Source organism: Bufo bufo, chromosome 3 (assembly GCF_905171765.1).
Source record: "Bufo bufo chromosome 3, aBufBuf1.1, whole genome shotgun sequence".
Taxonomy (NCBI): Eukaryota; Metazoa; Chordata; class Amphibia; order Anura; family Bufonidae; genus Bufo; species Bufo bufo.
This window is the reverse complement of record NC_053391.1, coordinates 649,024,881-649,034,964: the sequence shown is the minus strand read 5'-3', so window position 1 is coordinate 649,034,964 and position 10,084 is coordinate 649,024,881. Positions and strand designations below refer to the sequence as shown.

Sequence of the window (10,084 nt, the reverse complement as noted above, 5' to 3'; positions counted from 1 at the left end):
TAGGCACGTGATCGGCGTACGGGTGAGGAACCCGTCTAGGGACGTCAGGGCAGCCAGGTGCCAGCCACCAGGTGAGTCAGGGGTCACCACCTTCCCTCTCACTTGGGCAGGGCCTTCCTCGTTCCCTCCCTCTGTGTCACGTATGTGATAGCCACGCCGACCGTGATATTATAACTGGCCCTTACCTTGTTTGTTGTTTTTTTTTCTCTCTCTACTTAGAATCCAATATGGATCCTATTGATGCCTTGGCAGAACAGCTTCAAAGCCTGTCTTTGGAGGTGGCAGGATTGAAGGCGTCTGTTCTCCAACAACAGCAGCAAATGCAGCAGACCGCACCCCCAGCGGTTGCTATGGGTAACCAGGTTGTCACTGAACCCAAGGTTGCTCTTCCCGACAGATTTTCTGGGGGAAGGGACAAATTTGCCACGTTCCGTGAGGCCTGCAAATTATATTTTAAGTTGCGCCCTTACTCCTCAGGTCATGAAGAACAGCGGGTTGGGATTGTCATTTCCCTGCTTCAGGGGGATCCGCAATCCTGGGCGTTCTCGTTACCCCATGGTTCTCAGGCTCTTCGGTCAGTGGAGGGATTTTTTGGGGCTTTGGGTCTCATATATGATGACCCTGACCGAGTCGCCCTGGCTGAGTCGAAGTTACGGAGACTCCTACAGGGAGATCGGTCAGCAGAGGAATATTGCTCAGAGTTCCGTAGGTGGGCTACGGATACTCAGTGGAACGACCCGGCTCTCAGGAGTCAGTTCTGCTCTGGGTTATCTGAAAGGGTTAAGGATGCACTGGCGCTGTATGAGACCCCCCTTTCCCTTGATGCTGTTATGTCCCTCTCTATCAGAATAGATAGACGTCTTAGGGAGAGATCGAAAATTCCGGAGCAATTGGTTACCTCTCCCAAGCAACAGTCAGCCTGTACTGACTTAGATGAGCCTATGCAGCTAGGCGGAACTTCTCGTCAGGTCCGTCCTCCCGAGATTCGCCGTAGGGGGGGGGCTTGTTTTTTCTGTGGGGGGTCATTTCATTAATGTCTGTCCCTCCTTTCTCAAAAACAAAAGACCGTCGGAAAACTACTAACCCCGGGCTGTGCGGAGGATGTCAGCCGGGGGGTATACGTTTCCTCCATACGAACATCTCAATTTGTGTTACCAGCGGTCATTGTTTTTGGTGTTAAGACGGAGTCTATTTCTGTTTTTCTAAACAGTGGAGCAGGGGTAAACTTGATTGATGCCCATTTTGCCCGCACTATGGGTTTGTCTCTCTGTACGCTGCAGAGACCTATTCCCGTATTCGCTATAGATTCTGCTCCTCTGTCTCAGAGAAACCTCACCCACATTGTTCGTAATTTACACCTTCGGGTAGGGGACCACCATAATGAGTGTCTTTCATGTTACGTTCTGGAGGGCCTTCCCTCTCCGGTGGTATTGGGTCTTCCCTGGTTGGTAGCGCACAATCCAGTGGTGGATTGGCAGGCCAGGGAGATATTGGAGTGGAGTGAGCATTGCAGAGAGAATTGCTTAAATAACAATTGCTTAATCGCCTCCATAGCTTCCCTACCTACATTTATTTCGGACTTTGAGGACGTTTTTTCTGAAAAGGGTTGTCAGAAACTACCACCTCATCGTCCTTATGATTGCCCGGTTAACCTGATTCCCGGGGCAAAATTACCCAAGTCCAGGTTGTATAATCTTTCGGGTCCCGAGAGACAAGCCATGAAAGATTATATCTCCGAGAGTCTGGCTAAGGGACACATCAGACCCTCTTCTTCACCCGTGGCTGCAGGGTTTTTCTTTGTTAAAAAGAAAGATGGGGGCCTGCGTCCTTGCTTAGATTTCCGTGAGTTAAACCAGATAACCATCCGTGACCCATACCCTTTTCCTCTCATTCCTGACCTTTTTAATCAGATTGCGGGTGCTAAGTGGTTCTCCAAACTTGATCTTAGGGGGGCCTACAATCTGATTCGTATCAGGAAAGGGGATGAGTGGAAGACAGCTTTTAACACCCCTGAGGGGCATTATGAAAATCTTGTTATGCCTTTCGGTCTGACCAATGCCCCTGCTGTCTTCCAACATTTCGTTAATGATATTTTTAGTCATCTCATCGGCAGGTTTGTAGTCATATACCTAGATGATATCTTAATTTATTCGGCTGATCTGAAAACACATGAGGTGCATGTCAGGCAAGTACTGCAGGTCCTACGGACGAATAAATTATATGCGAAAATTGAAAAATGTGTCTTCGCTGTTCAGGAATTACAGTTCCTGGGATATCTATTATCTGCTTCAGGTTTCCGCATGGATCCTGGGAAGGTCCAGGCAATTTTAGATTGGGATCTTCCTGAGAACCTTAAAGCCCTACAACGGTTTTTGGGTTTCGCTAATTTCTATAGAAAGTTCATTAAAAATTATTCAGTGATCGTTAAACCCCTTACCGACATGACTAGGAAGGGGACGGATTTTTCCAAATGGTCTGACGCCGCTAAAGATGCATTTTCCTCTCTAAAGGAGAGGTTTACCTCGGCACCTGTTCTAATTCAACCTGATGTCTCCCAGCCTTTTATTGTCGAGGTAGATGCGTCAGAGGTGGGAGTGGGAGCTGTATTGTCTCAGGGTCCGTCTCCTGGCAAATGGCGTCCTTGCGCTTTCTTTTCCAAAAAATTATCTTCTGCAGAGAAGAATTATGATATTGGAAATAGGGAACTGTTGGCGATTAAACTGGCGCTTGAAGAGTGGCGTCACTTCTTAGAGGGAGCAATCCACCCCGTCACGGTGATTACGGATCACAAGAACCTTCTGTACCTAGAATCGGCTAAACGTCTCACCCCTAGGCAAGCTAGGTGGTCGCTATTCTTTACCAGATTTAACTTTGTAATCACCTATCGTCCTGGGGCAAAAAATACCAAGGCAGACGCATTATCTCGTAGTTTCCCTGGAGGGGGTAATGTTTGTGATCCGGTACCTATTTTACAAAGAGGAGTGGTTGTCTCTGCTGTACACTCTGTTCTAGAGGGAAAGGTGTTAGAGGCTCAGGGGGACGCCCCGGCCTCTTGCCCCTCAGAGAAATTGTTTGTACCGTTAAACCTGCGTCTTGAATTATTAAAAGAACATCATAATTCGGCACTTGCTGGACACCCGGGTAGTAAAGCAACCTTGGAGCTTTTATCTCGTCGTTTTTGGTGGCCAAGGTTGCGTCAGGATGTAATGGATTTCGTGTCTACTTGTTCTACTTGTGCACGCGCGAAAGTCTCTCATACACGTCCAGCAGGGTCTTTATTGCCACTTTTCATTCCCAATAGACCATGGACACATCTGTCTATGGATTTCATCACTGACTTACCGTTGTCGGCGGGTAAAACAGTTATCTTGGTAGTAGTAGACAGGTTTAGCAAAATGGTACACTTTATTGCGCTACCCGCACTTCCTAATGCTAAAACTCTCGCTCAGGTGTTTATCAGTGAAATCGTGAAGCTTCACGGGGTCCCTTCCGATGTGGTTTCGGATCGGGGAACCCAGTTTATTTCTAAGTTTTGGAAAGCTTTTTGTTCCCGTTTGGGGGTTCACTTGTCCTTTTCCTCAGCTTTCCATCCTCAGTCGAATGGACAGACTGAGCGTACCAACCAAAACCTAGAAACATATTTAAGGTGTTTTGTGTCTGAAAACCAAGAGTTGTGGTCATCATACTTACCGTTAGCTGAGTTTGCCATAAATAATCATTATCAGGAGTCCACTGGCAAGTCACCATTCCTTGGTGCATACGGTTTTCATCCCCAATTTTGTACTTTCAAAGAGGGGGGGTCTTCTGGGGTTCCCGAAGAGGAAAGGTTTTCTTCATCTCTTTCATCGGTATGGCAGAAGGTGCAAGTTAACTTGAAAAAGATGAGTGGTAAATATAAATGCATGGCCGATAAGAAACGGTCGCCAGGTCCGGACCTAGGAGTGAATGACTATGTGTGGTTGTCTACTAGGAATATTAAGTTGAAGGTTCCTTCTTGGAAACTGGGTCCTAGGTTCATTGGTCCCTATAAAATAGTAGCCGTCATTAACCCTGTGGCTTTTCGCCTGGAGCTACCTCAGACTTTTAAGATCCATAACGTCTTCCATAAATCGTTACTCAAGAAGTATGTTCCACCTCTAGAACCATCGCCGCTGCCACCTCCTCCTGTTATTGTGGATGGTAATCTGGAGTTTCAAATAGCCAGAATTGTTGATTCTCGTCGGGTCCGCCGCTCTCTTCAGTATCTTGTGCATTGGAGGGGTTACGGTCCCGAGGAAAGAATGTGGGTTCCAGCGTCAGAGGTAAACGCCAACAGGTTAATTCAGACTTTCCATGCCTCTCATCCGGAGAGACCTGGTCCTGAGTGTCCGGAGGCCCCTCGTGAAAGGGGGGGTACTGTCACGAGGGTATCAAGAGCCACGTCTGACTCCGTTATACCCGGGGTCAGGAAGTCGCAGCGGGTGGCAGCGCTCTATATCTAAAGATCATGGTGTTTCTTAGTTATTGTTTTCTGTGTTTGCCTTGCTATCCTTTTTGTCTCTCTCAGGGATCCGTAGCTTCTCCTCCTCAGCTGTTTCGTGTCTGCCACTCCCTACCTCCTTATATTCTCCCCTCACACTTCTCTAGTTGCCAGTTATAGAGCTTCCTGCCTGGACATCTATACTGACCCACTGGAGTGGTTAATCCTGGTTGTTGTTCCTGTGTGCTACCCTCCGGATCCCTGTTTGGCTTATTGTTGTCTCCTGTTGTCGCCCACCTGGGAATATATGTTGAGTCTGTGTTGTCTGTCCTCCCCTTGGTGTTTTCCCTTAGAGTTAGTGGTGCGGACTAGTGTTCCCATCGCCCTGTTCACTACCTAGCGCTCAGCTCAGGGAAAGCCAGGGCTTTAGGCACGTGATCGGCGTACGGGTGAGGAACCCGTCTAGGGACGTCAGGGCAGCCAGGTGCCAGCCGCCAGGTGAGTCAGGGGTCACCATCTTCCCTCTCACTTGGGCAGGGCCTTCCTCGTTCCCTCCCTCTGTGTCACGTATGTGATAGCCACGCCGACCGTGATATTATTATTATGGATTGGTACAACCTGGATAAAGGGCCTTTTACACTGGCCAACGAGTGTTCATAGAAATGCTCGTTAGTGATTATCTGCCGGTGTAAAAGTGCTGCTGATTACCCTATGAATGAGCGAAATGCTTGCTCGTCGGGTAATTGGATTATTTGTGTAGACACCTAAATCATTGTTTGTCGACAGCAGATCGTGCTGTGTAAACTGCTTCTGCTGCTGGCAAAGAATAAGTCTATATGGGGACGAGCGATGGCATTAGCGATCGTTTCTCCTCACATTATGGAGGAGATCGCTGCATGTAAATGTATGGTCTCATTCACTGACGAGCAGGCGCTTGCCCTTCCTGACAATCGCCTGCTGATTTGTCACATCTAAACGGACCGTTAGGCTAGTTTCCCACTAGCATTGACATTTTCCAGCAGGCTGTCCTGGTAGAACACCAGGACTGCTGGAATTCATCATATCCGGCATAGCCAGAAAGGACCAGAGCACTGCCAGGCCCCTTTGATTATAATGGGACCCAGTGGGGATCTGGCCTGTTAGGGCCTATTAGTTTTGGGATACGGCTGGACAAAAAACCCTGTAAGCAACGTCTTATGTCCAGCAGAATCCTTGCCGTCTTCCCGCCTAGTCCCATTATAGTCAATGGGCACCGGCGGAGAAAGGTAGTATCCGAGTATGGTGGATACTAGCGTTCAGAGAACCGTGTTTGGATTGCTGTATTCGCTTGGAAACTTCATTAACAATATAGCCTCCGCAAGTTCGCAAAGACCTCCGTGGAGCCCATACATTTTGCGGTAGGACGGAGGCTATATTGTTAATGAAGTTTTCAAATGAATCTGGTTCGGATAAAGCAATCCAAACCCAATTCGCTCAACACTAGTGGATACGATTAACTTGGGCAGGCTTATCCTCTGCCAGAACACCCTGATGTGAAGCCTAAAAAAAAAAAAATCAAGCAAAATATGTATGGCAGCACACCATTATACATGCAAACAATAGAATTTGGGATTAGGGATTATTTTGGATTACAGTGGTACTATACCTATAATAAGAGGTGAGCGACATATAGAAAAATTTGATTCGGCTGCTTCACCGAATTACAATTTTTTTTGTCTTGAAGCACGTTTCTTTGTAGTGGGTGCAATGACAGGGAGTCAGGGAGCAGCAATTGTGTTGCTCCCCATCGTTGTACCCCTTAGATGCTGTGTTCATAGCTGAGCGCGGCATTTGATAGCAATAAGAGAGTGTAAAATAAAATAAAAATAAAAATCATACATACCTCATCCATTTGCTCTCGACGGGCCAGCCGCCTCCACCTTGATTGAAGATCTAGCACAAAATCTTGCGCAGCCCGTGATGAAGTCATCAAGTCAGCAGTCATACATCACCGTGCACCGGATTTTCTGCGAGATCTTCAATCAAGGTAGCAGTGGCCGGCCCATCGCGAGAAAAATGCATGAGTTAAGTATGATTTGTTTGTTTTTTTATCAAATGTGTGTTGGGCCCATCTACCAATGTCAAGGTGGCTTCTGCTGATGGGTGCCTAAAACTAACAGAACTGCCTCTCCTGGGCCTAACCTAAGCCTACAATGTTCAGGGCAGTGCAGATGTGCACTTGTGACTATGAATGTGCTACTCTAAATTTTCTTGTTTGAAGGGCGGCTGCCTCCTTTAGATTAAGCATTCCCCGCCGATCTGTCCAGGGCTTCTGAGCAGAGTATTAATATAGCTGGTTCCTACACCGCCTTGAACGTTGTAGGCTTAGGTTAGGCCCAGGAGAGGTTATTGTTAGGTACTCATCTGCAGAAGCCACCTTGACGTTGGTATATGGGCTCGACACACATTTGATCAAAAATGTGAGCAAAGAGCTTCCATTTTTCATGTATAGTAAGAATAGTACCACTTATATCCAAAACAATCCCTAGTTTTTTGGTTTCCATGTATAACAGTGGGCTGCCATACGTATTTTGTTTGCAGTCTGCATGTTAGCTTTATGGATGTGCATCTGCCACTGTGGATGGGTTATTTTTTTTTTTGCAGTAAAAAAAAATCAAGGACTGTCAGTTCCGATTGAGTAAAGAAACTCCTAAAACACGGACTCCTCCACATGTAAAGGCTTAAGAAATGCTTTTATTTCTTGACATTTTTTAAAACATTTTTAGCTGGTACACTTGCTAAATGTTCTCTGGATACAAGGACTCTGCAGGAGACTCAAACACGCTCTGGTGCCTGGAAGTCGTGGCAGCATGTCAATCTCCGTTATGACACATACCGCACATGTTCAGCCTTACACGCAGCGTGGAGGAGACATGCCCTTGTCAGTTCGGCACAGTGATAATTCCCAGATTAGGCTAAACTTCCTGCAGCTCAGTCATTAGAGATTTACGTGGCAAGGTTACATGTATATTTTATAATATTTTTTTTATGGAAAAGGAACAGGAAAGAAATGGAAAATGTAAAGCCTAAAATCACCATAAACTGACACAGAAGAAGAATAATACAATAGGTACAATACGAACTGACAAAACAGTCCCATGTAAGAAAATGGCAGAGAATCTTGAAGCAATGTCGACTTCTTCGGAAGCCCATTAAGTGCAGATATGCGGTAACTTTTTTCCATTGAGAAAAATCCGTCTGTTATCACTGAGCGGCTGTTCAATGGGGATTCTCAGAAATTCGGAACAGATGTTGTTCTTTAATATCAGGTTCGTGAACTTCAATAAGCAGTGGAAGAGGATACTGGAATATAAGACGGACAATCACCAGTCAGATCCAGAAATAATACATCCTTACATCATCGTCCACCTATTTAGGCCGTATCCATTTTACGGTCAGCAAATTGTGGACATAAGAAATTATGGATGTGGTCCGTGTGCCGGACCCATTGACTTTAATGCGGACGCAACACGGATGGTATCCATATTTTGCAGATCCGCAATTTGCAGCCTGCAAAATATATACGGTCGTGTGCTCGAGGCCTAAAGGAGGTTTCTGGTTTTAGGTTATTTAAATGTTCTGCAACTTTGTAATGTACTTTGCGATTCAATTCCTCGCTATTTTCAAGATGTCTGCTTGCTGTCAGTGAATGGACAAATTCTTTTTTGGCTCCAGAGGCTGAAAGCTGTTCTAATCACGTCCATTTGACACAGGTGCATTGTTCGTTACAACGTATCAGAGCTCCTTCTTAGGCCTCATGCACACGACCGTTTTTCGGGTCCGCATCGGATGCCGCAGTTTTGCGGCTTGGGTGTGGACTCATTCACTTCAATGGGGCCGCAAAAGATGCGGACAGCACTCCGCATCCGTTGCTCCGTTCGGAGGCCCCGCCAAAAAAAATATAGCATGTCCTATTCTTGTCCGTTTTGCGGACAAGAATAGGCATTTCTACAATGGGCCGCCCGTTCCGCAAATTGCGGAAGGCACATGGGCGGCTTCAGTTTTTTGCGGAAGGGCGGTTTGCGGACCGTAAAAAACGGAACGGTCGTGTGCATGTAGCCTTAGAATGAGACCTGCATCTCTGTCAGTTAGACATGATCAGGACCCAATAAAGCAGAGATCAGCAAACTTCGGCACTTCGGCTGCTGTGAAACTACAACTCCCAGCATCAAGGGCGTAGCTAAAAGCTCATGGGCCCTGGTGCAAGAGTTCAGCTTGGGCCCCCTTTCCATCAATGCTTTCTGGCCAGGGAAGCACATAACCTTTGTGCTGCCTAAGGCTACTTTCACACTAGTGTTTTAGTTTTCTGGTATTGAGATCCGTCATAGGGGCTCAATACCGGAAAAAAAAAAAGCTTTAGTTTTGTCCCCATTCATTGTCAATGGGAACAAAACTGAACTGAACAGAACGGAGTGCTCCAAAATGCATTCCGTTCTGTTTAGTTGCGTTCCCATACCGGAGAGCAAACCACAACATGTCGTAGTTTGCTTTCCGTCCTGGGATGCGGAGCAAGACGGATCCGGCATGACCCCAATGCAAGTCTGCCACAATCTGCCACAATAGAAAACGGATCCGTCCCCATTGACTTTCAATGGAGTTCATGACGGACCTGTCTTGGGTATGTTAAAGATAATACAACCGGATCCGTTCATAACGGATGCAGATGGTTGTATTATCAGTAACGGAAGCGTTTTTACTGAACCCTGCTAGATCCAGTAAAAACGTTAGTATGAAAGTAGCCTAAGGCAAAAATGTAACCCCCCCCCCACCTAATTCTTGACCCAACCCCTTTCCTCCAGTCCTCCAGCATGCACTTTCTATTATACTGTGTCTTCTTATGCGACACAAGGGTCTTTGGGTCCCCTCAGGCTCCTGGGCCCGGTAGTGACTGCTACCTCTGCACCCCCTATAGTTACGCCCCTGCCCAGCATGCAAACATGCTCGGCTGTTCTTCTAAGGCCTCATGCACACAACAGTATTTTTTCACGGTTCGCAAAATGGGGTTCCGTTGTTCCGTGATCGGTTTCTGTTTTTTTTTCTGTGTGTCTTCCTTGATTTTTGGATGATCACCAGACATGAAAAGTGAAAAAAAAAATCTAAATCAAGTTTGCCTTGAAAATGATAGGAAAAAAACGGACACGGATCACGGACGCGGATGACAATCTTGTGTGCCTCCGTGTTTTTTCACGGACCCATTGACTTGAATGGGTCCGCGAACCGTTGTCCGTGAAAAAAATAGGACAGGTCCTATTTTTTTGACGGACTGGAAACACGGATGACAAACGGTGCATTTTCCGAGTTTTCAACGGACCCATTGAAAGTCAATGGGTCTGCAGAAAATCACGGAAAACGGAACAACGGACACGGAACCCAACAACGGTCGTGTGCATGAGGCCTAACTCCCACAGAAGTGAATGAAACATTCTGGGAGTTGTAGTTTCTGGACAGCTGGCGTGCTGGAGATCGCTGATACCTGTAATAAAGGCTTCCAACGGCAGTGAGTAGGTAAAAGATGTTTTGCTCCCAAGGCAGAAACCTCATATAAAACCAATGGAGAATTCACATTTGACAGATTTGCAGCAGACG

At 46.6% G+C, this 10,084-nt stretch overlaps 1 protein-coding gene across 1 annotated transcript in view; it reads right to left on the bottom strand.

The window, feature by feature from the left end:
* Positions 1-7,696: 7,696 nt before the first annotated feature.
* LOC120994006 (thread biopolymer filament subunit alpha-like) overlaps positions 7,697-10,084 on the bottom strand; it is a 41,065-nt gene continuing 38,677 nt past the window's right edge. The window contains exon 11 of the mRNA XM_040422467.1: positions 7,697-7,801. Coding sequence (XP_040278401.1) covers positions 7,779-7,801 — 23 coding nt within the window. The 3' untranslated portion in view covers positions 7,697-7,778. The remainder of the gene's footprint in view (positions 7,802-10,084) is intronic.